The sequence below is a fragment of the Musca autumnalis genome, unplaced genomic scaffold (assembly GCF_047663935.1).
Source record: "Musca autumnalis isolate F117 unplaced genomic scaffold, ASM4766393v1 scaffold_3, whole genome shotgun sequence".
Lineage (NCBI taxonomy): Eukaryota > Metazoa > Arthropoda > Insecta > Diptera > Muscidae > Musca > Musca autumnalis.
Genome location: NW_027411866.1, coordinates 13,783,834 through 13,811,527, shown reverse-complemented (window position 1 = coordinate 13,811,527; position 27,694 = coordinate 13,783,834). Strand labels below are relative to the sequence as shown.

General features: G+C 33.4%; 3 protein-coding genes and 1 long non-coding RNA gene across 6 annotated transcripts in view; 2 read left to right on the top strand and 2 right to left on the bottom strand.

Annotated features, from left to right (window-relative positions):
- Window positions 1-19,026, top strand: part of boi (brother of ihog) — a 265,331-nt gene extending 246,305 nt beyond the window's left edge. The window contains exons 6-12 of one of the 3 annotated variants that reach the window (XM_073971995.1): window positions 3,945-4,443; window positions 5,315-6,274; window positions 6,352-6,490; window positions 14,513-15,178; window positions 15,234-15,413; window positions 15,473-15,633; window positions 17,675-19,026. In XM_073971995.1, the coding sequence (XP_073828096.1) occupies window positions 4,057-4,443; window positions 5,315-6,274; window positions 6,352-6,490; window positions 14,513-15,178; window positions 15,234-15,413; window positions 15,473-15,633; window positions 17,675-18,679 (3,498 nt within the window). In that variant the 5' untranslated portion in view covers window positions 3,945-4,056 and the 3' untranslated portion in view covers window positions 18,680-19,026. Of the gene's footprint in view, window positions 1-3,944; window positions 4,444-5,314; window positions 6,275-6,351; window positions 6,491-14,512; window positions 15,179-15,233; window positions 15,414-15,469; window positions 15,634-17,674 lie in introns of all 3 variants that reach the window. The other 2 variants (XM_073971997.1, XM_073971996.1) reach the window with 2 other exon arrangements.
- On the bottom strand, window positions 8,625-12,775 carry z (zeste). Its single transcript, XM_073971999.1, has 3 exons — window positions 11,974-12,775; window positions 10,030-10,469; window positions 8,625-9,965 (listed from the first exon to the last, which is right to left on the bottom strand). The coding sequence occupies exons 1-3, from the start codon at window positions 12,306-12,308 to the stop codon at window positions 9,025-9,027; spliced, it is 1,716 nt and encodes a 571-aa protein (XP_073828100.1). The 5' UTR covers window positions 12,309-12,775; the 3' UTR covers window positions 8,625-9,024.
- On the top strand, window positions 11,313-13,085 carry LOC141396504 (uncharacterized). Its single transcript, XR_012411178.1, has 2 exons — window positions 11,313-11,940; window positions 12,009-13,085. It is a non-coding gene; the product is annotated as an uncharacterized lncRNA (long non-coding RNA).
- On the bottom strand, window positions 13,945-14,445 carry LOC141396503 (selenoprotein H). Its single transcript, XM_073972000.1, has one exon. It carries the CDS (start codon window positions 14,420-14,422, stop codon window positions 14,009-14,011), a length of 414 nt encoding a protein of 137 aa, XP_073828101.1. The 5' UTR covers window positions 14,423-14,445; the 3' UTR covers window positions 13,945-14,008.
- Window positions 19,027-27,694: the final 8,668 nt, after the last annotated feature.

Below are 27,694 nucleotides of genomic sequence, written 5' to 3'. Positions count from 1 at the left end.
AAGAAGTCTTCTTTTGTCTATAGAAGACCTCAAGAGGTCTTCGTTTTTCAATAAAAGACCTCAAGAGGTCTTCTTTTGTCTATATAAGATCGTAAAATCTATTAATAAGTTGGGAATTAATTCAAGCTCGAGGTCTGTACTTTTTTACGTAATTATTTCTTTATTCTTCGATATTTCGCAATTCAATGAATTGCATCTTCAGGAAGATAAAAATCGCAAAAAACACGTCAAAACAAACTTAATATTTACTTATAAACTAATGTAGCATCACTACCATCGTCATCTGTTGTAAATATTGCACTCCATAGTGTGCAATAGGAATAATAGGAATTGCGAAATATCGAAGAATAAAGAAATAATTACGTAAAAAGTACAGACCTCGAGCTTGAATTAATTCCCAACTTATTAATAAACCAAAAAAGGTCGAAGAAAACACAAAATATAATCGTAAAATCTATTTTGTCTATAGGAAACATCACGAGGCCTTCTTTTGTCTATAAAAGATTTCAAGAGGCCTTCTATTGTCTATAGAAGATCTCAAGACGTCTTCTTTTGTCTATAAAAGACCTCAAAAAGTCTTCTTTTGTCTATAAAAATCTCAAGCGGTCTTCGTTTGTCTATAGACAAGCTCAAGAGGTCTTCCTTTGTCTTTACGAAACCTCAAGAGGTCTTCTTTTGTCTATAGAAGATCGTAAAATCTATTTTGTCTACAGAAGACCTTAAGAGGTCTTCGTTTGTCTATAAAAGATCTTAAGAGTCCTTCTTTTGCCTATAGAAGATGTCAAGAGGTCTTCTTTTGTCTATAGAAGATCGTAAAATCTATTTTGTCTACAGAAGACCTTAAGAGGTCTTCGTTTGTCTATAAAAGATCTTAAGAGTCCTTCTTTTGCCTATAGAAGATGTCAAGAGGTCTTCTCTTTCCTATAGAAGACCTCTTCGTTTGTCTATGAAAGATCTCAAGAGGATTTCTTTTGTCTATAAAAGACCTCAAGCGGTCTTCGTTTGTCTATAAACGACCTCAGGAGGTCTTCCTTTGTCTATAGAAGACCTCAAGACGTCTTCTGTTGTCTACGGAAGATTCAAAAATTCTCCAGAAGATCTCAAGAAGTCTTCTTCAGTGTATAGAAGAACTTAAAAGGTCTTCCTTGGTCTATTGAACACCTCAAGAGGTCTTCTTTTGTCCATAGAAGACCTTTAAGAGGTCTTCTTTTGTCTATAGATGACCTCAAAAGGCCTTCTTTTGTATATAGAAGACCTCAAGAGATCTTCTTTCATCTATAGAAAACCTCACGAGGTCTTCTGTTGTCTACAGAAGACCTCTAAAATGTCTTATTATGACTATAGAAGATCTCAAGAGGTCGTCTGTTGTCTACACAAGAACCCTAAGAGGTATTATTTTATCTATTGAAAAAGTTTTCTTCTGTCTACAGAAGACTTCAAAAGGTGTTCTTCCGTCTTTTGAAGACATAAATGGATCTTGTCTTGCCTTTAGAAGACCTCAAGAGGTATTCTTTTGTCTTAAGAAGATCTTAAGAGGTTTTCTTTTGTCTATAGAAGACCTCAAGAGGTTTTTTTTTGTCTACAGAAGACCACAAGAGCATTTCTTTCGTCTTAGAAAACCTCAAGAGGTCATCTGTAGTGGGATTCTGTAACTCATTTTTGCTGTTATCGATAATTGTCGGTAAAATTAAAATGCTTATAATTTCGATAATTAACGAATTTTTTCGGTAAGTTAACGATGAATAAAAAGTAGTCGCTAGCCTCTACCGACACAAACAGTGATGTCAACTTTTCTTTATGTTTTTAGTCATAATTTTGCGATTTAATTTTACCGATTTTTGTCGGTAATAGCAAAAATGAGTTACAGAATCCCACTACTGGTGTCTATAGAAGACCACAACAGGTACTACTTTATCTATATGGGATCTTCCTTTGTGTATAAAAGACCTCAGGGGCATTCTTTTGTATATAGAAGCTTTCAAGATGTCTTCTTTTGTCCATAAAAGACCTCAAGCGGGCTTCATTTGTCTATAGACGACCTCAAGAGGTCTTCCTTTGTCTATAGAAGATCTCAAGACGTCTTCTGTTGTCTACAGAAGATTCAAGAATTCACCTGAAGACCTCAAGAAGCCTTCTTCAGTGTATAGAAAAACTTAAAAGGTCTTCATTGGTCTATAGAACACCTCAAGAGGCCTTCTTTGGCCATAGAAGACCTCAAGAGGTTTTCTTTTGTCTATAGATGACCTCAAGAGGCCTTCTTTTGTATATAGAATACCTCAAGAGATCTTCTTTTGTCTATAAAAATCCTCAAGAGGTCTTCTTGTGTCTATAGAAGACTATAAAAGGTCCTATTTTATCTATAGGGGATGCCAAGAGATCTTCATTTTGTATGTAGAAGACCTCAGGATGCCTTCTTTTGTCTATAGAAGACCTCTAGAGGTCAGAAGTTTCAAAAAATTTTCTTCTGTCTGCACAAGACCTCAAAAAGTCTTCTTCTGTCTACCGAAGACTTCAAAAACATTAAGCACAACCCTGGAAACAATCACAAGGCACCGCCTAATATCTTCAGTACACATGTGTGTGTGTGTGTAATATCTTCAGTGGACCGTTCACATGAGGGGATGAAGATTCTTCCCCTATGTCAGCATAATAATATGCTTTCGTTGTAGTACCTAGTTGGACGTTATCGTGACAGTCATCCCAATCATCCGCAATCCCCGGTAGAGGGGTCCACCGTTAGAGGAGAGAAACTGGCAAATCTACTCAACTAAATTTATAAACTTTGTACTCACAGCTTGTGGAAGGAGCCGCATTTCTAGACCTGGAAATTAAACCAGAGCTAAATTAAACAGAAAAATCAAACAATCGATTATATGAGAAACACTTACAACAACACCAACTCTCTTGAGCCACAATGTGATTTACGAAGAACTCCAATAACTTTAGTGCATCATACCGGCTTAGATTGTTTTTTCAAGGCAGGTGACTGCACAGGAGTCCTTAGGCACCTTAAGAGAATATTGCCAAACACAGTTCTCTCGATTTCTACAACCTTCCAAATTTCCCTAATGTGTGCTCTTGATATACCCATAAGGTTTTTGTTACCCCAAAGTAAAAAAAAAATCTAGGAAATTGGGCTGATGTTCCAAAATAGCCCGCTCTCTCTTAATTAATAGTTTCTTGTATAGAATACCACACTGAAAGCAGAATAATTCTATGTAATTACCAAACGAATGACAATCTAAATATACCCTACCCTACCAAGCCTGGAATGTGTTGCAATTTATATTTATTGATCACCAAAGTCATCTCACCGAATGTGTCTTCAAAAGACATTGACTTGAAATGACTGGTTGGCTGATTCGGTATTTGTTTCGATTCTTGTTTTTTGTTTTTGTCTTTCTGCCCACAAAAGCCAACAAAATGGACAGCAACAGCGTTTTTCTTTATGATTCAATATCGGCTCTCTGAATGTTATCCTTGGTTTAAATCTAGCAATAAATTTTACTTTACAAACATCTGAAGAAAACTGGCTTACAGTTGTTGCTGTCGTTGGTTGGGTGGACCATCATCGAAGGAAGCGCATGAAAAGAGGGTATCGATCCAATGCCAATGGAATGTTTCTTAAGTTTGGTAAGGTTTTGATAATGTTGATGGCAATGGTGATTATTGGCAGGTTCGTTGGTCCATAGCCTTGCTTTGCTCTGATCTGAACACATTTCTTGTTCGATGTGTAGTTTTCTTGCAATTCGTAGTTCTTGTAATGACAACTTGGCCGTTTTTATTTGATTTATGGTTAACGAAATGACTTGTTTTTATTTGTTTTTTTTTTCTTCTTCCTTCAGCCATTCCATTCATCCTTTCATAAAAATGTACAGATGTTCAAAAATGTAACAATAATTTAATGGATTTTCTGTTTCGATCTTCTTCTTTTTTCTTTGCAGTTCTCAATGTAATTGGAATTTAAAGAAGGGGCACCAATATCTGCAGCAACAGCAACAACAACATAAACATTACAAATTTTATGCAACAACAACAACAAAAGTGACAAGCACAATGTTGCCGACAAATGCATTTCATAAAAGCACCTGCTTATCAATAATGCAAAGGTTGTTGATGCCAGCCTCCACCTCAACGTTGTCTTCGCCATCCTGCCGCTCTTCATCATCAGCACCGCTGTCATCCTGCCGCAACTTTTTTACCTCACCACTGTCTGTCATCATAAAATCTGTGATTTTCTTACTTGTTTTTGTAACAAGTGTCAGTCATGCCCAACTAGGTGTCCATGTGGTACGTTCACCTGAATCGGCTGTGGCTCCCAAGGGAGATGAAGTCGTCTTCGAGTGTGAAATGAATTTAAATCCAGATCGTTTTAAATGGAAGTTTAGGCATTCAAGTAATCGCACCGCAGATGGCAGTGGTTATAGGGAGTTATCTCAGGAGGTAAGTAAATACGTTCGAATTACGACGATTTGGTTTCGAATCGCCATAGTGGAACAGGCTATTAAACATAGTTCATAAAACATAACCTAAAATAAACAGAAACATAACCTTACAAGTTTTGTATTTTTTTTATATTTCCGCCGTTTCAACTTAAAGGAAATAAATAGTGCTTCTTTAAGAAAGGGTCTACAGAAGCACCGTTTCTTCCCGAGAAGGTCAACAGAAGCACCCTTTCTTTCCAAAAGGGTCTATGGAAGCTCCCTTTCTTCCCGAGAGGGTCTACAGAAGCACAATTTCTTTCCGAAAGGGTCTACAGAAGCACAATTTCTTTCCGAAAGGGTCTATAAAAGCTCCCTTTCTTTCCGAAAGGGTCTATAAAAGCTCCCTTTCTTTCCGAAAGGGTCTATAAAAGCTCCCTTTCTTTCCGAAAGGGTCTATAGAAGCTCCCTTTCTTTCTGGAAGGGTCTACAGAAGCACCCTTTCCTTCCGAATGAGTCTACAGAAGCACCCTTTCTTTCCGAAAGGGTCTACAGAAGCACCCTTTCTTTCCGAGAGGGTCTATAGAAGCACCTTTTCTTTCCGAAAGGGTCTATAGAAGCTCCCTTTCTTTCCGAAATGGTCTACAGAAGCACCCTTTCTTTCCGAAAGGGTCTACAGAAGCACCCTTTCCTTCCGAATGGGTCTACAGAAGCAGAATTTCTTTCCAAAAGGGTCTAAAGAAGCTCCCTTTCTTTCAAAAGCAAAACTTAGGGGGAATTTACGCTCAGAATAACCCCATACCTATAAAACCAATGCCTAATACCTGCATTTTTTTATAAAACATAACCTCACAAAATTAAACTTACCTTCGTTCCTTTCCTTCCTCTTACAGAATGGCTATAACATCACCAATCTAGATCGCATTTCCAAGTTACGCATTGTGGTACAAACCGATTCGTTGGGTGATTATCAATGTTTGGGTATCTACGGTTCGGCAGCCATTGCCTCATTATCAGCGAGACTAACATTAGTTTCCATCTCTATTGACAACTCAAATGGTTATCCACGCAACACGATACGTTACAATGTTGCACCGAAAAATTGCATACTTCTACGATGTGGTACAGTAACCTCTAATCCTGCTGCCATTTGGAGTTTTTATCGTAACGGTGAGAAAATACCACAATCCGATTTAATACCAGCAAATGGTGCCTTGGTTTTAAATGCCGTTACCCCAAAAGATTCAGGCAATTATTCCTGTACTGCCATGAACCCAATAACCAGTCAAGAGGTGAAGTTACCACAGCGCATTGAACTTTTGGTAAATTATAGTGATCGTACACGACCTCATTTTCTCCAAGAACCGCCAAGTCAGGTGACAGCCCGGCCCGGGGAAACAGTGGTATTAGAATGTCCAGGAGTGGGCTCCCCACCTCCCATTGCTGTCTGGAGTTCTCCCAACATTGTTAATATTAACAACAACAATCGTACCCGCATTGTACCCTATGGCCTGCAAATTGTGGATGTGGTTCCAGAAGATCAGGGGCAATATGTATGCCGTTTGGATAATGGTATTGCACCGGCCTTAGTTCATGTCATAAAGTTCATAGTCTTTGAGAAGCCCTCTATTCTACGTGGTCCAGCCAGCACTCTTACCAATGAAAGTGACACCTTGGAGCTGGAATGTTCGGCGGCTGGATATCCATATCCGGACATATATTGGCTTTTAAATGGTCAAGATACATCAATGGATCCGGAAGTTCTACACGATGGTAGACGTTTGGTAATACAGCATGCCCAGAAAAGGCATGCAGGAATTGTTCAGTGTTTTGCCAAAAACGAAGTTGGAGAGGTAAGAGATCATAATAACCCCATCGTTTCCTGATATTTTCAATCAATTTCTTTTTGTTTTCCTTTGTATTCTTTCAGACGAGTGATGCAAATATTCTGAAACTTAATCCAAAACAAATCCCCGGATCCTCAGGATCTTCGGGTGTGGCCACACCTCGTCCACGTTATGAAGACGTTGGTGGTGGCACTAAGAAAGGTTCACGCAAGAAGCATAAACGTAAGTACCCCTTTGAAATATTTTTTTAAGATATTAGATGTTGGTCGGGTACAATCAACACACATATCGGATAAGTTTAATCCGATAAGTTAAAAAAAAAACATTTTAATCGGATAATATCTTTTATATGAAACCGTACTACAGAAGCACCCTTTCTTCCCGAGAGGGTCTACAGAAGCACCCTTTCTTTCTGAAAGGGTCTACAGAAGCACCCTTTCTTCCCGAGAGGGTCTACAGAAGCACCCTTTCTTTCCGAAAGGGTCTATAGAAGCTCCCTTTCTTTCTGAAAGGGTCTACAGAAGCACCCTTTCTTCCCGAGAGGGTCTACAGAAGCACCCTTTCTTTCCCGAAAGGATCTACAGAAGCACCCTTTCTCGGATAACATTTTCTATTAGAATCCATTATACGAATCATATTTTCTATGAGGAACCATTATCCGGATGCTTTGAAGAAACCTTTATCCAGAAAACTTTTTTGTATATAAACACGTTATCCGAATAACAATTTAAGATTTGTTTATAAAAAAAAAAAACATAATACTGACATAATTTTTTATAAACCCTTGTTCGCATAACATTGTCTATAAGAAGCCCTTGTCTTGATAACATTTTCTATAAGAAAACATAACATTTTCTTTAAGAAACATTTTCTAAAAGAAACCCACATACGGATAACATTTTCTATAAGAAAACCTTATCCGGATAACATCTATAACAAAACCTTATCCGGATAGCATTTTCTATAAGAAAACCTTATCCGGATAACATTTTATATAATAAAACCTTATCCGGATAACATTTTCCATAAGAAAACCTTGTCCGGATAACAGTATCTGTAAGAAAAGCCTTATACAGATAACATTTTCTATAAGAAAGCCTTATCCGGATAACATTATCTATAACAAAACCTCATCCGGATAGCATTTTCTATAAGAAAACCTTATCCGGATAAAATTTTTCATAAGAAACCCTTATCCAGATTAGATTTTCTATAAGAAAACTTTATCCGGATAACATTTTCTATAAGAAAACCTTATCTGGATAACATTTTATATATGAAACCCTTATCCGGATAAAATTTTTAATAAAATTCCCTTATCCAGATAAGATTTTCCATAAGAAAAACTTATCCGGATAACATTATCTATAAGAAAACCTTATCCGGATAACATTTTCTATAAGAAAACCTTATCCGGATAACATTTTCTATAAGAAAACCTTATCCGGATAACATTTTCTATAAGAAAACCTTATCCGGATAACATTTTCTATAAGAAAACCTTATCCGGATAACATTTTCTATAAGAAAACCTTATCCGGATAACATTTTCTATAAGAAAACCTTATCCGGATAACATTTTCTATAAGAAAACCTTATCCGGATAAAATTTCCTGTAAGAAAACCTTATCTGGATAACATTTTCTATAAGATAACCTTATCCGGATAAAATTTTCAAGAAGAAAACCTTAGCCATACAATATTTTCTATAAGAAACTCTTATCCGTATAACAAGTTCTATAAGAAAGCCTTATACGGATAAATTTTCTATAAGAAAACCTTATCTGGGTAACATTTTATATATGAAACCCTTATCCGGGTAAAATTTTTAATAAAAATCCCTTATCCAGATAAGATTTTCCATAAGAAAAACTTATCCGGATAACATTATCTATAAGAAAACCTTATCCGGATAACATTTTCTATAAGAAAACCTTATCCGGATAACAAGTTCTATAAGAAAGCCTTATACGGATAATATTTTCTATAAGAAAATCTTATCCGTATAACATTTTTTATAAGAAAACCTCATCCAGACAACACATTGTATAAGAAACCCTCAACCGGATAAAATTTTCTATAGGAAAACCTTATCCGTATAAAATTTCCTTTAAGGAGACATTATCCGGATAACATTTGGATAAAATCTTCTATAAGAAAACCTTATCCGGATAAATTTTCTACAACAAAAACTCATCCGGATGACATTCTCTATTAGAAATCTTTATCCGGACATAGTTTTCTATACGAAAACCTTGTATAGACATTGTTTGTCTTTCTCTAGATACTTTCTTGGCCCCTTTCTTTCTCAGTTGATCGCTTTTATCATTCTTCCCATTTTCATTTCATTAGATGATTTTTCCATTTTTTCGGTATTTTAAAACTACCTCTTCTTTGTTTGATTTTTATTACAGACTATCAGTTTTAAATTAAAATTGTTACAGTTTTTTCTTTTTAAATCCTTTCAATATTCCAATTTTCTTTTCTGTTAACCAAAATGTTAGAGTGCCTTATATTAAATAAATTAAGTTTTCTTTAACTTTGAGCCGTTATGTAAAAAATCAAGAAAAAAAAGATTCAAAAACTATATCATTAACATAATTCATGGACATAAAATGGAAGTGAGGGTATTCTTATAACTAACGAAAAATACCTAAACATTATTTTAAACAATTCTTAATTTTTTTTAATACAGATTTACATGATTTGTGGTTGTTACCCCCCTTTAAGCAACAAAATTTGTAGGGGGTAATTCTTTAACTACTCAATGGTGACATATCTTTGCGTAAATGCTTTTCCTCTTCCTGAAGTATACGTATTTTCATTTTTAATTCTTCCACCTGTAAGCGATGTACCTCCCGCAAGTGCTTCAGCTGTTCTTGGGCATGTGTCAATTCAATTTTCTTACGTTCCAAAATAACCTGTTGCTCTTTGTAACGTAGCTCAGCTTCTTTCATACGGAAATAACTTATTTTCTCCTCAAAGGCATCATTATTGCTGTTGGTGGTGGCTGTTACGGTGGTATGGTTTTGAGTGCTACTAGGTGCAGCAACAAAATTTGTCGCTTGATTAGGAGCAATGGTAACTGTAGAAACACCGGCAGGATTGATTATGGGTGTTGCAGCACTTACACTTGCTAAATTGCCAGCAGGATTGGTATTAAAGGCAGCAATATTAGTATTTGCCACAACATTGGCCAAATTTTGTCCAGCCGCAGCCGCTGCTCCTGGTAAGGCACTAAATGTGGTACATGTGAAGGTGGGTGTGGCGGTGCCAAATTGTGTACTAACTGTGGGGGTGGTACGCAACTCCATTTTAACTTGTTGCTGCTGATGTTGTTGCTGAGCTTGTTGTTGGGCGGCAGCAACGGCCTGTTGTTGCTGGGCTTGTTGTTGGGCCGCCTGTGCCTGAGCTTGCTGCTGTTGTTGTACAGCAGCTGCTACTGCAGCCGCTTGTTGTTGTTGCTGCTGCTGTTGAGCCTGTTGATGTTGTTGCTGCAGCACTGCCGCCAATTGTTGCTGTTGTGCCGCTAATTGTTGTTGCTGCAATTGTTGTTGGGCTTGGTATTGGGCCAGTGTAATTTGCTGTGGCTTAATTTCACTGATGATCTGTTGATTATAACCATTTGTGATGGTGGCCATTGTGTGCTGTGGCATTGTTATGCGTGTGGGAGAGGGTATGGTGATTTGAGCAGGGCCTGAAAAAAGAAAATTAAGTAATAAATTTGGAGTGGTATTTAGTTTTAAATTTATGTAACTTACCCGAATTATCTGATGGATGCTTGATTTGCACTATAATCTCCTCCCTTGGCCGCGCTGTCTTAAATTGCAGTAAATCATTCAGTGTTAACTTCTCTGCTGATATTTGATCTACACTTATTTGTTGAGTATGTATTGCGGCTGCCTGTTGTGCCGCCACTTGCTGCTGCATATCTTGTTGTTGCTGTTGTTCTGTTTCCAAGGGATCTTCTTCCAATTCAGATACATTATTGCCATCCATTTCCATTTCTTCAAATGATTCGTTATGTTCATTATTTTCCGAATTTTCGTTATTGTGTATATTGAAATCTGGCTCATCTTTAATAACATGATTGTTTATATGTTGCTGTTGTTGTTGTTGCTGTTGTGAATGATCTGAATTTTGATTATTGCTGGATGTTTGTTTCTGTCCAGCCGAACGAAAGGGATATTGTTTGCGTAATCTGCAAATGGAAGGAAAGAAGTATTTGTTATTAAAGGTTTAGGGGAGTTAAGTTAATAAACAGGCTTCTTTCTGTCTTATTTCATTACTTTGGCTGTTCTTGGTAAAGGACTTATGTTTCATTTTGCACCACTACCTTACTTATTTACCCGTGAATTGTGCAATTTAATTATCACACCTTTTCTACTGATATTTTGGTTCAGTTGTCATTTATGTTATTTATTTTCCTTCAAATTCCAAGAAACTGACCAATTTCCCGCCACTTGCTAAAACAACGTTTTTTTACATTTGTTTAACTTGTTTTCTTTTGTAATATTTAATTTAAACTGTTCTTCCTTTCTAAATGTTTAATACATTTTTCCTTTTTGTTAATTTTGTATTTAATCTTTAAAAATCGTGAAATTTTGTCAATTTCCCGCCTGTCCTTTTCTTATCATTAAAAACAGCTGTTTTTGAAGTCTGCTTCAAATGTAAACAATACAACTCACTGAACATACTCAATAGACAGTTGTTTAAAATGGCTCACTCACAACTGTACTCACAAAAAGTCATCGTTCCTCGTATTTGGTTTTGACAATGAGAAGAAAAGAAAGAGAAAACAAAAACACAACCACACTCATCCACTATGGCAGGGATGGAAAATGATACTTTGACATTTGAGAGATATGCTCATTTAATGTAAATTCAATGCAATGCATAATTTTTAATAAAAAGAGGTTGAAATAAAGTGAACCCCGAAATTAAAATAATAAATGGAAATAAAATTAACATACTTGATAAGCATATTCGAATGTAGCTATTTAAAACATGATACTGTGTTGTACCAATTCACAAGTGCCGTCTCTGTAATATCCAGCCGATGTACGAGCTGTGTGACTCCGTGCAAATATAGTCAGGCAGGCAGGAAAGAAAACCAATTATTTCTTTAAAAAAAATATGGTTGTTAGTTGGATCGCTTGGAAGATGATTGTAAGGAATATTACAAAGTAAAAAGGGGCCACTATTGAATTTTAAAACTACTGCAAAATTCAAAAGGACAGAGTAGAGGAGAATTGTGGGAAATAATGTTCATTGTTGTGAGTAATAATTGGCGGTTTGTTGTGAGTACTTTAAATGAAACTAATTTCCGATAGCGATGGGGAGAGGAGGGAGAGGGGCTAAACATCGTTTGTTGTGAGTAGTTTTGTGACGAGTTCTTCTTAACTAAAATTACTACAATAAACAAATGGATGAGTACTAGCTGGCTTGCATGCATTAAAACGAGAAGTGGCGTCAACAAAATTGAGCGGTGGAGGCGGGTATTATGGGGGCATACAACATATTTTGCATATCAATGAATTGGTTTTGGGTGGCACACACAAATTCTAACTTTGCCGCCCGCCAAATGACGAACATTAACACACCTACAGAACAAATAAAAATGTCTATTAAAAAAGTAACAGGTGCATTTTATCAGGGGGCCAAAAATTGTGGTATTTGCTTTTCATAACTAAAACTATAATTACCGTGCATTTAACCAAAACTTTTGTATCTGCTTTAGATTACGCATCTGCATCACACGAGGATGTGAATTAAATTCCCTTACAATTTGTTCCCAGGCATCTCGTATGGAATATTTGGATCTTTGCTTTTTGCGAAATTTAATATCGATAACCTCTTCATGTTGGTGAAAGAGACTATACAAGATTTCCTTTTCTTCGTGGGTAAATCGTGGTGTCAGGGCCATTTGACATTTGGATGAATTGCCTCCTGAACCACCACCACCTGAGCCGCCATTGGAATTATTGGCTGAGCCATCTTCTACAGTAATTGTAACCGTGGATTGTCCATCTGCAGACATTTTTGTTATTAAAATTTGCAATAGTTATTTTGTTGTTGCTGTTGTTAAGCTTAATTTGTCCGTCTTCGCACAAAACAAAAAATCAATTTTGTATTTCCACTCTAATTTCTATCTCACTCTTGTCTTTTTAGCTCCTCAAAATTAATTTGCTCACTCTTCTAATAGAGTCGTAAATTTTTATTCATTTTCTTCTCAAAACACCACACAACAACAATTTCAATTTGTTGAAATTTTTTTTGCTCATTGATTTATTTATAAAATTATTATTTATATTTCTTTGACGTTTTCCATATTTAGCAGCAGTTTGTTTTCTTCTTTCATCATAATTTCTTTAGGTATGTATTTGGTTTTTGTTGGTTGCTCTTTTCTTCACTCTCTTTTTAGTTTGTTTTGTTGTTGAAAGGCGCGCAAAAATCTTTATTACGCTATATTTTCACTCCACTCACTTTGCCTTTCAATGAGCGACTAATGGCTAATTGACTCGGTTTTGCCGAGTCGAGTCAAACCATTAATTTCTACCAGTATTTTTTAATATTCCCAATTATTCTCAATTCTATACCACACTCTCTTTTTGCACTCACTCATTTTGCTGTTTGTTTGGGTTTCATTTTGGGGTTGCCATATCTTTTTGAAACATATGTTAACAGCGAATACAGGGTGTACAGGGTTCTAACATGCACGATGAAACAGTAACTGATAACAATTAACGCCTGAGTCACCTTGCTTTGTCATCTGTATCTGTGTAAATATTCACAAATAAATATTAAATAAAATAAATAGCAATGTTTGCTCATTTATGGCCACAATAAAAAAATAGGAAGTGGGTTAACGAATGTCTTCGTCAAATACAGGGTGAATAATGACAATAACTCATTTATATTAAATTTCTGAGACGCCTTGTTTTTGTCTCATAATCAAAAAGAATCACAGAGAAGTAAGCATGAAATGCAAAATGTTATCATAATCAAGCGCAATTTGTAGTATTTTTGCTTTGCTCTAAACCATTTAAAAAAGGCTCGCTAAAGTACAACAACGGAAGAAAAACTCTATTTTGCCAACAGGGTCACACACAGATAACACAGAACACTGTGTCAGTTGTTAACACAGGGTACCTCACACATTTTAACAAACCATGACTGTAATTTGAGCACCTTGTTGGATTAATCTCTCTGCATATCTTGAAAAGTAATGCGGGGCATACACTATACTGCCAAACTGCACTGCCAAATGAACCCTTGTGTACGTGCGTGATTGAATAGTGTGTGGCATTCCTTCAATCCATATTCCAAGAATGATGAATTTTCCTCCAAAACTCGATTTTGGGTTGAAGTTTTCCAATTTTTTTAATTTCCTCACAAATAATATTTGTTGTTTTCAAAAATTATTTGTTGGTTACTTGGAAAATAAACAAAATTCATCGGATTGAAAGGGGTTCATTTACAAAATCAAAACTATTTTGATTTCAATCCTGCCAAAACTACTCCCAAATACATTGACAAAAACTTCAAAATTTACTAATACTATTACAAATGCTGTCGTGCATGCCCATAGTGTATGCCCGGCATAACAAAAAAATATTGTGTGCTCTGTTTTTTAAAGAAAAAAATACATTTATTTAAATTTAAACACTTTCCAAAGACAATAATAATCTTTATCTTCATTCAATTTTGCAATGTTTCCTTCTAAATGCTTTCCCAGCATTACTCATCATCCCTTTCGTCATCTGCATTCATTGTACTTGGATCTGGATAAAATTTCTTCAAAATCTTTTGTATAGAAGGCATTAGATTATCGAAATTGGGAAATTTATCTCTACGCGGTGGTCCCTTATCCATGCCAGACCAAAGACAATGTCTTGAGGTTCGGGCATTTTGAGAAAATTCAATTTCAAATGTACCCTCCCGAGGTTGTTGCTTACCATAACCGTTACGAATTAAAGCGAATTGACGTTCGGGTATTTGAGATTGTAAAAATTTCAGAAATTCCTCAGCTTTCGTTGCGAATATGGGACATTCCAACGAATGTTCAATGTATATTATTGAACGGGTTTTCAGGAAGTTGGCATCTGCCGTCCAATCGATTTCCTTTTGGCGTTTTTTGCTCTTTTTGGACATTTCTTGTGGGAGAAAAATGATTTTGTAACTAAAACTTGAAATTTTTAAAACCTTTTAATAATTATTTAAACATTTGATTTTTTATTGCAGCTACCATGGTCATGGTGCCCCCATCTCGCCCAAATGTCACTCGATTATCAGATGATTCGGTAATGTTACGTTGGAATTTGCCTCGCAATGATGGCCTGCCCATACAATTCTTTAAGGTCCAGTATCGCATGCTGGGCGACGTTACACGCACCATACCCAAAGAGAATTGGCAAACCACCAACGATGACATACCCTATGGAAGACGTAATGGAGATGGTCCCAAGAATTACACCACTTCGGTCACAGGTTTAAAGCCAGATCGTTTTTATCGTTTTCGCATAGTGGCCGTTTATAATAATGATGACAATAAGGAAGGTAATACCTCCTCCAAATTCTTGCTGCAGAGAGGTGATGCTTTGGATTTGGCTAAATCAAATTTACCAGTACCAGAATTGGAACGCATTGAACCCCTGTCAGAATCTGCTGTTATGCTACAATGGACATTGCCCAGCAATAATCATGCCTCACACATAGATGGTTTCTATGCCTACTATAGGCCAACAGCCTCGGCTGGAGAATATCAAAAGGCCACAGTTGATGGCATGCATACGAGAAAGTTTAAAATTGATATGCTGGAAGCCGGCACACGCTATGAATTTAAACTGCAATCATTCAATGATGTGGCCGCCTCTGAATTCAGTTCCATTGTTTCGGTGCAAACGAAAAGTAAGTCTCGAAAGCTGCCTTTAAAGATATATTACTAAACATTATTTCTTTACAGAAGCTGTAACCACTCCAGCACCCAGCTTGCCAGCTGTTGTGCCCGCAACCAAAACCAATGAAGAGGATAATTCAATGTTTCCAGTTGTGGCTGGGGCAGCTGGAGGCGGTATTTTGCTATTGATTGCCACCATTACTGCCTGTCTTTGCATGAAACGACGTAAGAATTCACAAAATGAGGGTAAGTTTCAGGAAACGATTTGTAAATATGGTTACTAATGATCCCTATCTTCCCAGCAGATGAAAACAAACCCCAATTGGATCACATACAGGCAGACTTTGGATCGCCCCAAGTCCAAGTTTTGGGTGTCAATAACCATCACAAGGGTAATCATCGTTTAAATGGAGTTTTGCCACGCATGAACATAACCCCCAATCCTTTGGCCCAGGAGGCGGATAAGGTAAGGCCCTAAGGGGAACAACTGTTAGAGAAATATATACTTTATGGCACCTTGCACTATGTATATCACTGCTTAAATATTTTTTCTTTATCTAAAAAAACTTTCTACCACAAAACCAAAAAAAAAAAAAAAAAACTATCAAAAGGTTGTATGTATTTGCTTCTACGGCTGTCTTCTTCAAGGTGTGTTTTCTTTGGTCTTCCTTTGGCACAATCCAAAAAAAAAACCTCTACTTGGTTAGTCTTTCCAATGCAAACTATTCAGTTTCTGTTTTCGAAAATAAGTTATATTTTTTTGTAAATATTTTATTTATCTATGTAAATATTTTGTTAATAGTTTTAAGTATAAATTATTTATTGTGGTATTTTTTCATCACTGTTGATAGTTTTTATTGAGAAAATTGTCATTGAGTAGATTTTTTTCTGGAAGAAAAATGTCCTCAGGGCTATTTTTCTTGGGAGAAATTATAACCAGTCATATTCCTCTTTATAAATGTTCCACCAGTAATGACATTTTTCACTAGTGATACTTCCATTTCAAAAGTGATAAAAAAATATTCCCGGTGATAGTCTTCTTATGGAAAAGTATAACTAGTGATCATTTTCTTTTAGAATAATATCACAAAGTATCACCAGTGACATTTTCCCTTAAGAAAAATATCAAACAATCATATCTTTCTAAAAAACCCATCACTTATAATGATTTTCTATCACTAGTGATGGATTTCTTATCACAAGTTGCATTTTTCTCATGGAAAAGTGTCACAAATAATGGTTTTCTTATGGAATAGTATGACCAATGATAATTTTCACATAGAAAAATATCATCTGTAATAATATTCATATAGAAAAGTGTCGGAAAAGTGTCATCAGTGGCATTTTTCTTCAAGAAATGTATCACCAGTGATTATTTCCTTTTAGAAATTTATCACCATTGTTATTTCCTGTTAGAAATGTATAACCTGTGATATATTTCTAATAGAAAATTATCGCTAGTGATGGTTTCTTTACGGAAAAATATTACCAGTGATATTTTTCTTACAGAATAATGCCACTTATGATGGTTTTCTTATGGGAAAGTAACAGCAATGATAATATTTTCTCATAGAAAAGTATCATCGGTGATTATTTTCATTTAGAAAAGTATCATCAGTGATATTTTTCTTAAAGAAGAGTATCACCTGTGATAGTTTTCATAAATAACATATTTTTGGGGGAAAATTAGTCCCTATTTATATTAGGCAATTTTCCTTGGGGCAATTGTCAATTTGATGGAGAGGGAGGTGAGGTATATGGTAATCCTTTGCCTCTCAACACCCTCCCTCACCGACAAACTGACAATTGCCGCAAGGAAAAGTGCTTAATGTAAATATGGAGTTATTGCAAGTGATATTTTTTGTTTTGTTTTGATGGAAAATTATCGCCAGTTATATTTTCAATAGAAAACCTATCACTAGTGAAATTTTCCTGTAAATAGCAATAAGGTTTTTCCTATCAAAATTGACGTTATTCTATTGGAAAATTGTCACCGGTGATACTTTTGTGTTGGAAAAATATCACCAGCTAAATTTTTATTTGAAAAAAGTATTACTAGTGGTACTTTGTTATAGGAAATATTCACCAGTAAGTCCATATTTACATTAGGCAATTTTCCTTGTGAGAGAGGGCGTTGAGAGGCAAAGGGTTACCATATGCCTCGCTTCTCTCCATCAAACTGACAATTACCGCAAGGAAAATTGCCTAATTTAAATATGGACTAATATTTTCTATTGGAAACCAATCTCCAAGAATATTTTTCTAAAGTAAAATTGTCATCGTAAATATTTTTCTATGGCAAAACTATCACCAGTGATATATAGATCATTTTTCTCAATTTCTTTGCCTAACCTTTGTAAATAAGCAACACTTTTCTTGTACAGCTTCAATCCAGCTTACTAGTCCTCCCGAAAATCCTCACATCCCCTTACCTTGCAAATATACCCTCAAAAATCACCAACCTGATACTAGCTTAGATACAGATATATTAGCGTAATTTTTTCTAGAATCGTAACGTTATGGAATTGCGCTTTATGAACAACACCAATGCCGGCGCCGCCGCCACCAGCAACAACACCACTAGCAGCAGCCACAGTAGTCCGAATCATAGTAAAACGAACAGCAACAGTACCAGTAACAATAGTTGTCACAATAGTCAAGAGAAATTGAATAGTTTTGCCTTGGATGTTCCGCAAACACCACCACAGCGTTCCACATCGTCATGTGAAACATTGGAAGCCGTCGATGGCATTAATTGCGCCTTAACACCAAATGGTGGTCTACTAGATCCCAATTCTCCATTGAGTAAACCTTTGCCACCATTGCCCGGCAAGAATTCAGCGAAATTAGCAAATCATACAACCAACAATGCAACGACAACAACAAAAATAAACTCAAATCATAAATCTGTAACACATAATAATTCGAATAATTCTTCACAGGCTCATTTAGCATCACAGGGTATCCACCATGCCCAGCCGTATTATCAGACACCACCCACACCCACTATGCTGAGTAAGAGGGACTATCAGCAACCACCCCCAGTGCCACCACATCAAAATAATAATCATGCACCCATGATGAATCATCATTTGCCACCAGCAGGACCCCATCATGCACCACTAACACCTAGTATGGAACAACATAGGCGTACAATGGATAGGGGAGGGGTACGTAACATGAGTTATACACAAAATAATAGCAGCAATTCCCAGTTATCAAGTTGTCATGATGCAAACACTGGCGTGAATATGGATGGTATGGCCACGCGGATACCCTCACTGCGACGTACACGACGTACATCAGGTGGTAGCACCAACAACAATAATGGACTGAATTCTCTTTCGAATAATCCAAATGGAGGTTTGGGTATACCAATTGCCGTTAGCGGTAGTCCTCGAGTACAAAGATCCCCCATGCCAGCCAGGGCGGCCATGATGAAACAGCGTTCACGTTTGGGCAGTCACAATGATAATATATCATCGGGAAGTTTGAACAGTATTGAGGTGTAGAATTCTGCTACTGCACATTTGAAGAGATGTGGAACTCGAAGAGAAGTTATGTTGTAGGTAATTTTTAGTTATAAGTTATCCTAAACAAAAGATATGCATCCTACAGAAATGTAAATATTTAAAGTACTAATATACATATTAAAAAAAATAATAGTAATTTAGAGATAAGAGTATGTTTGGTTACAGGTCATGAACGTAATGAAGAATGATTGTATTAAATTTAGTAATATTTTGGAGTATTGAAATTTAGTTTGATTTTATTCAGCTTCAAAGATTTCCCACAAACTACCATGGCTTGCTAATGTGTACCGGCCGTCTCGATTGAAAGAGAAGTAATAATTCATAATTCAAAACATAATCATAATACGAATCCTATATTTAAAAAAAGACTTAATGACGTATAGAATCGCTTTTCTTATTTTAGTACTAGATCTAAGAATAATAACCTAATTTAGTTTAATCTTTTGTATATAATATAAGAATATGTCACAGATTATAGAATAGTAAACCATTACTGTTATCACCAGAGATATATTTTTATAAGAAAATTATCACTAGTGTTGCTCTTCTAAAAGAAAATCTCACAAGTGAAATTTCTCTTCAATGATAATATTCTTATGTTACCTGTGATTTTTTTTCTATAAGAAAATTATTAGCAGTGATATTTTTCTATACAAAAATTTTAACCAGTGAAGTTTTTCTATAAGAAAATTATCACCAACGATATTTTTCTATTAAAAAACTATGATCAGTGATACTTTTTCCATAAAATATTATCACCAGTTACAATTATTTTATGGAAAACTGTCATCAGTGATACTTTTTTATGGCAAAATATCATTGGTGACAATTTTCTTATAAAAGAACATCATTGGTGACAATTTTCTTATAGTTTTCTTATATGAAAATATCACTGGTGATAATTTTCTTATAGAGAAATATCATTGGTGGCAATTTTCTTATGGAAATGTATGATTGGTGATCATTTTTTTATAGAAAAAAAATCACTGGTGACAATTTGCTTATGGAAAAACATCGCTGGTGATACTTTTATATGGCAAAATATCATTGGTGACAATTTTCTTATAGAAGAACATCATTGGTGATAATTTTCTTTTTGAAAAATATCATTGGTGATAATTTTCTTTTTGAAAAATATCATTGGTGAGAGTTTTCGTATAAGAAAATATCACTGGTGATAATTTTCTCATAGTAAATATCGATGGTGATATTTTTACAGAAAAATATTATTGATGATAACCTTTTTGCAGAAAGACGTCTTGGGTGATGTTTCTCTAATAGAAAAAAAAAAAAACAGCTATTGTGACAATTTTCTTATAGACAAATGTCATTTGGTGGTAATTTTCTTATAGAAATATACCGTTGGAGTAGTCTTTCTTATAGAAAAATATCATTGGTGAAGTATTTCTTATAGAAAAATATTCAAAAATATCATAAGAAACTTGTCATCAATGATTTTTTTATAAGACAATTATCACCAATATCAATATTTTTCTGCAAACAAAATTATCACCAATGATATTTTTCTATGATAAAATTATCACCAATGATATTTTTCTATGATAAAATTATCACCAATGATATTTTTCTATGAGAAAATTATCACCAATGATATTTTTCTATGAGAAAATTATCACCAGTGATATTTTTCTACACTCCGGTTCATCTGAATAGAACCAGCCAATATTTGTCTACAAATACCGTTATATCTGACGAAAGGAGAGGAATTGTAAATTATAATTTTGTGGACATGTAGAGTATATAGTAGCCGATATTTTCAATACCTAACATGTTTCACATATGCGTTATAACGGTACTTTTTACTCGCTTTATGAAAAAATGTCAAAATATTAGCATTTTTTAATGGTTCACCAGAATAGAACCTCCCTAAGAATTTACACAAATCCTTTGTTAGATGTGGTAAACGTTAACAAAAAACTAGTTATAATTATAAATAAATGCCGTTAGTGTTGATTGCCAACAAATGTTGTGCAAACATTTGTATTAAGGTCTTGAAATTTGATGAAAATCGAGGATTAGAGCTCCAAAAAATATTTTTATGAAGAAATCGGTAGAAACAATTGACAAAGAAAAAATTTTATACTGAATTATGTTCAAAATTTTCTTTATTACAATAAAATTACAAAAAAGTTACATTTGATAGGTTTATGAGTCCGAAACAGAGGAAATATGGTAAAGATAATTCAAAATTCTACCTTTCCAATCCAAAATTTGATATTTTATCTGAGGAAAGTGAATGCAAATCGATGGGTTCCCCCAATTTTGTGGGCTGTGAACATCTACAGGTCCAAAAAATAAAGAAAATCCCACCGCCGAACGCTTCATGTCAACATCAAGGGCTTTGATTTAGAAGATATCGCATGACAAGGAAAGCACAGAAACATAGGCGCTATTTTTTGTGTAATAATATTTCTGATCATATTTTTTCGGTACTTATACTATGACGAAAAGATGTGTGAACATCATAACCATCAAAATGAAACCCCTCCTTTCGAAAAAATTAACGTCTGCCTTTCCCTATCGCTAAGCTGTTTCTTCACATCAAATGTCTTAGAACCTTTTGAAATTCCAAGGACTTGATGGTGAGATGGGGCGTTCGGCGGTGGAATTTTCTTTATTTTTTTGGACCTGTAGATGTCCACAGCCAACGAAACTGGGTGGAACCCATCGATTTGCATTCACTTTCTAGAGATAAAATATCAAATTTTGGATTGGAAAGGTAGAATTTTGAATTATCTTTACCATATTTCCTCTGTTTCGGACTCATAAACCTATCAAATATAACTTTTTTGTAATTTTATTGTAGTATAAAAAATTTTGAACATAATTCCGTATAAAATTTTGTGTTTATAAATTTTTTCTACCGATTTCTTCATAAAAATATTTTTTGGAGCTCTAAGCCTCGATTTTCATCAAATTTCGAGACCCTAATACAAATGATTGCACAATATTTGTTGGCAATCAACACTAACGGCATTTATTTATAATTATAACTAGTTTTTTGTTAAAGTTTACCACATCTAACAAAGGATTTATGTAAATTCTTAGGGTGGTTCTATCCTGGTGAACCATTAAAAAATGCTAATATTTTGACATTTTTTCATAAAGCGAGTAAAAAGTACCGTTATAACGCATATGTGAAACATGTTAGGTATTAAAAATATCGGCTACTATATACTCTACATATCCACAAAATTATAATTTACAATTCCTCTCCTTTCGTCAGATATAACGGTATTTGCAAACAAATATTGGTTGGTTCTATTCAAATGAACCGGAGTGTATAAGAAAATTATCCCCAATAATAATTTTCCGTAAGAAAATTATCACCAATTATATTTTTCTATAAGAAAATTATCACCAGTGATAGTTTTCTGTCATTGGTAAACATTTTCTTATAGAACAACATCATTGGTGACAATTTTTTTATAGAAAATTGTCATTGGTGATAGTTTTCTTATAAGAAAATATCACTGGTGATCATTTTCTCGTAATAAACATCGCTCGTGATGTTTCTTACAACAAATATCAGTGGTGGAAAGTTGCCTGCAGAACAATATCATTGATGATAATTTTTTTGCAGAAAGACATTTTCGGTGATTTTTCTCTTATAGAATAAACAACAATTGTGACCATTTTCTTGTAGAAAAATATCATTGGTGAAGTATTTCTTATAGAAAAATATCACTGGGGACAATTTTCTTATAGAAAAATGTCATCAGTGATAATTTTCTTATAGAAAAATATCACTGGTTATAACTTTCTAACAAAAAATTTCACAGCTGGTAATTTTCTTATAGAAAAATATGATTGGTGACCATATTCATATAGAAAAATATGATTGATGATAGTTTTCTTATAAGGAAATATCACTGGTGATAATTTTCTTACGGAAAAATATCATTGGTGACAATGTTTTTTATGGAAAAATATAACCGGTGATAAATTTCTATAGGCAAATATAATTCGTAATAATATTTAAATAGTAAAATATCACTGGTGATAATTTTTTACAGAAAAATATCACTGGTGATAATTTTCTTACCTATTTATAAAAAATATCGCCAATGATAGTTTTCCTGTAAGAATATTGTCACCAGCGATTTTTATCTAAAAACAATTATCACCAATCATATTTTCCTGCAATAAAATTATCACCAATGATATTAGCAGCGATATTTTCCTAGATGAAAATGATCACCAGTGGTATTTTTCTGCAATAAAATTATCACCAATGATATTTTCCCGTAATAAAATCACCAGTGCTGTTTTTCTATAAGAAAATTATCACCAATGATATGTTTACGTAAGGAAATTGTCACCAGTGATATTTTTCTATAAAAAAATTATCACCAATGATATTTTTCTATAAGAAAATTATCCCCAATAATAATTCTCCGTAAGAAAAATATCACTAATAATAATTTTCCGTAAGAAAAATATCACCAATGATATTTTTCTATGATAAAATCATCACCAATGATATTTTTCTATGAGAAAATTATCACCAGTGATATTTTTCTATAAAAAAATTATGCCCAATAATAACTTTCCGTAAGAAAATTATCACCAATGATATTTTTCTATAAGAAAATTATCACCAGTGATGTTTTTCTATGATAAAATTATCACCAATGATATTTTTCTATGAGAAAATTATCACCAGTGATATTTTTCTATAAAAAAATTTTCCCCAATAATAATTTTCCGTAAGAAAATTATCACCAATGATATTTTTCTATAAGAAAATTATCACCAGTGATGTTTTTCTATGATAAAATTATCACCAATGATATTTTTCTATGAGAAAATTATTACCAGTGATATTTTTCTATAAAAAAAATTATCCCCAATAATAATTTTCCGTAAGAAAATTATCACCAATGATATTTTTCTATAAGAAAATTATCACCAGTGATGTTTTTCTATGATAAAATTATCACCAATGATATTTTTCTATGAGAAAATTATCACCAGTGATATTTTTCTATAAAAAAAATTATCCCCAATAATAATTTTCCGTAAGAAAATTATCACCAATGATATTTTTCTATAAGAAAATTATCACCAGTGATGTTTTTCTATGATAAAATTATCACCAATGATATTTTTCTATGAGAAAATTATCACCAGTGATATTTTTCTATAAAAAAATTATCCCCAATAATAATTTTCCGTAAGAAAATTATCACCAATGATATTTTTCTATAAGAAAATTATCACCAGTGATGTTTTTCTATGATAAAATTATCACCAATGATATTTTTCTATGAGAAAATTATCACCAGTGATATTTTTCTATAAAAAAATTGTGCCCAATAATAATTTTCCGTAAGAAAATTATCACCAATGATATTTTTCTATAAGAAAATTATCACCAGTGATGTTTTTCTATGATAAAATTATCACCAATGATATTTTTCTATGAGAAAATTATCACCAGTGATATTTTTCTATAAAAAAATTGTGCCCAATAATAATTTTCCGTAAGAAAATTATCACCAATGATATTTTTCTATAAGAAAATTATCACCAATGATGTTTTTCTATGATAAAATTATCACGAATGATATTTTTCTATGAGAAAATTATCACCAGTGATATTTTTCTATAAAAAAATTATCCCCAATAATAATTTTCCGTAAGAAAATTATCACCAATGATATTTTTCTATAAGAAAATTATAACCAGTGATAGCTTTCTGTAAGAAAATTGTTGTTATAGTTTTCTGTAAGAACATTATCACCAATAATAATTTTCCATAAGAAAATTAACACCAATGACATTTTTTGCAAAATAATTATTAGCATCGATATTTTTTTAAGAAAAAAATTATCACAATTGATTTTTTTCTGTAAGAAAATTATCATCCTTTTTTGTGAGAAATGTATCACTATTGATATTTGTTCTTAAGAAATAATATTTTTCTGTTAGAAGTTTTCACTGGGAGTAGTATTCTTCATGGAAAACAACTATCATGATGTACAAGTTTCCAATGAATAGGTCTGTTTGATAATTTCGCAAGTAAAAAGTACTTGTAAATTCTTGCAAGTGCTTGCTACTACTTCTCATTTCTCGTTTACTGAAAAACTTTGTTATCGAACAGCATTTTTTTAAAGTTTGTACAAACTTTTGGGTTATCGAACAGGCCTAATAATTTCACTGGTTTCCATACCTTCCTAAGAAATCTATCACAGGTCAAATTTTTTGGAATATTTTGCCTGTTCCAGAACTGCAAGAATCTACTATTTTTTTTTACTATATTTCCGATAACATAAAGGAAAAAATTTTATGGTAGTAAAAATTATTAGCTTCTTGCAGGTTCTGGAACAGAGCAAATATATACTGGTGAAAAGTGTTTTTTTTTCAAAAAGACATTTGTTGCATAAAATTACGTAGTGATCTGTTACTCAAAAAATAATCTTACTCAAAAATTTTATTTGAGCTCTAACCCATAGACTTTTCGAAATATCATCATACAATTTTGACACAACATAAAGTGTGATGCTTAGAAAGAAAACCATAATTCAACAATTTCACTCATAATACATTTTTTGAGTAAATGAGCATACGTATCGCTCATGTACGTGAATATTTTAATGGAGAGAAAATATATTTTTTTGTAATAAATTATTTTTAAGCATACTGTGTTAACATGATTTTTTTGTAAGCCTGTATAAATAATAATTAATAAAATAAAAATATATAGTTTAAGGTACCATTATAATCATTTAAATAATACACATTTGTTTAATCATTATTTATGAATTAATAATCATTTCCGTCCTGTATATGTTTTAGTTTCACATTGCCTACATTGTTTTAAAATGAAATAATTCTAATTTAAGCCTAATAATGTGTTTATCATTTTGTTTTATTTTTGAAAATCCTAAAGAACAAATTTTAATTCGAATATTCACAAAAGTATTTGTTTAAGTTAATTATGATTAAGTTATAGTAGTGCGATATGTTTATTTATTATTTTTTGTGTTATGCTTTAAAAACAAAAAAAACAAAAATTTAATGGACACAGGATAAGGAGCAAAGAGTTTAAAATGTGTGACATTTCTTTACGCAGAAGTGGGACCAGAAACATTTAATGAGAAATTTCTGAAAATAGATGAAAAAAGAATAAAATATTTCTTCCTCCGAAATAGGAACAAATTTTTCATGAAAAGTTTCAGCGCCAAAAACTGAAATTATATTTCCTTTTAATAAATACGATTTTATGCTCCCGCCAGTCTTGTGTTCAAAATTTCTTTAAACACTATGCTTCCTGCTTTAAGCAAACAAGGCCTTTTTTAATTTTTAATATTACAAAATAGAATTAATTGTTAATTTTTTTAGTTTTTAATTGACAAATGACATTAACTTTAAATGAATAATTAAATATATTTATAAAAAAAAAAAACAAATAAAATATAATCTTATAACAATTAATAATTTACTTGTTTTATTTATTTTTTATTATTTATTTTGAGTAATTAAAAAAAGGTAGGTGTCATTTGAAAGATTTTGTTCTAATTACTTAGGTTAGATCAAAGATTTACAAATCGACTAGGGTATTTTGATATTAGGCTCATAGTTTTAAGAGGTTGTTATTATTATGCCTCAATTCTGAACATATTTGACAGACCACTTTGGTGACAGTAAACACACAAGCGATTATATGCACACCTCATTCAAATTTGACTCACAGTAATTATACCAAGCAGATCAATTTGGTCTGTAGTGCGATTTGAGCTACCGACAAAAATCGGTAAAATTAAAAGGCAAAATGATGAATGAAAAGTCTTTAATTAAAGAAATTATAAGCATTTTAATGTTACCGATTTTTGTCGGTAACTCAAACAATGAGTTAGAGAATCGCGCTACTGCAGGCAATTCTACTCTGGATGGTCTCCTAATATATACAAATGGATCTAAGGTATCTGGATCTAGACTGACGCCGATGTTTATTGCGAAATGCACTCATCAAATGGTCTGTTTCAGTACTGCAAGAATCTGCTAATTTTTACTATTTTTTCGATAACATAAAGTGTTATCGTAGTAAAAATTAGTAGCTTCTTTCAGGTTCTGGAACAGGCATAAACACTCATACAAGTTAAATGGTAGCTGAAATTTGACATTTGTGGTTCTGAATGATCAAACATATCTCCAATAAAAACTGCAAAGATGAGTCCATGTTTTGGTATAGCCTCCATATAACGATATCTGCGATTTAAGGTATTTTGGGGATTTTAGCTGACCGAACTAGCTATAATTTGATATTTAAGGTTCCCGAAATTTCTACATAAAAATCGTCAATATAGAACAGGCCTGCTCAGACACATACAAACACATTTTGTAATTGTGTTGGTTTTGAAATACACAAATTTCAATTTTCCTTTGTCTCTCTGTATACTGTGAGAAATATCGTAACAGTTTTTTTTATTTTATATTTCAAAATATAGAGTAGAATAATTATTTTATTTTGACCAAATGTGACTGTTGATGTTATAATTTGTTGCAAATCAAGTTCGTGACAAACCAAAGTGCGTTGACAAACCAAACACTCTAATTTGCCGTAAAAATTTTAGGCAAATAAAAATTCGTATTCAGTATCTTCATTCATTTTTTCAGTGTACGCATATAAATTCATAGACAAATTCGAAAACAGAACCTTCCTCATTGAATGTTCAATAGAGACTGATTTTTAATTTTGAAAATATTCAAAACAAAAACAAAAGTTCTCTTTTTAAATTGTGTGTGTGAGAAAATTGACACACACCGACAGCTCAGGTGCGCACCTTGAGCAGGCCTGATATAGAACCATATTTTGGAATAGCCCCCATATAACGGTACCCCCGATTTTCCGTATTTTGAGGATTTTAGCTACAATTTTTAACAGAACTAGCTGCAAATTTGACACTTGGGGTTTTCAGTCCCCATTTAACGGTACCCCCGATTTTTCGTATTTCTCGGTATTTTCTG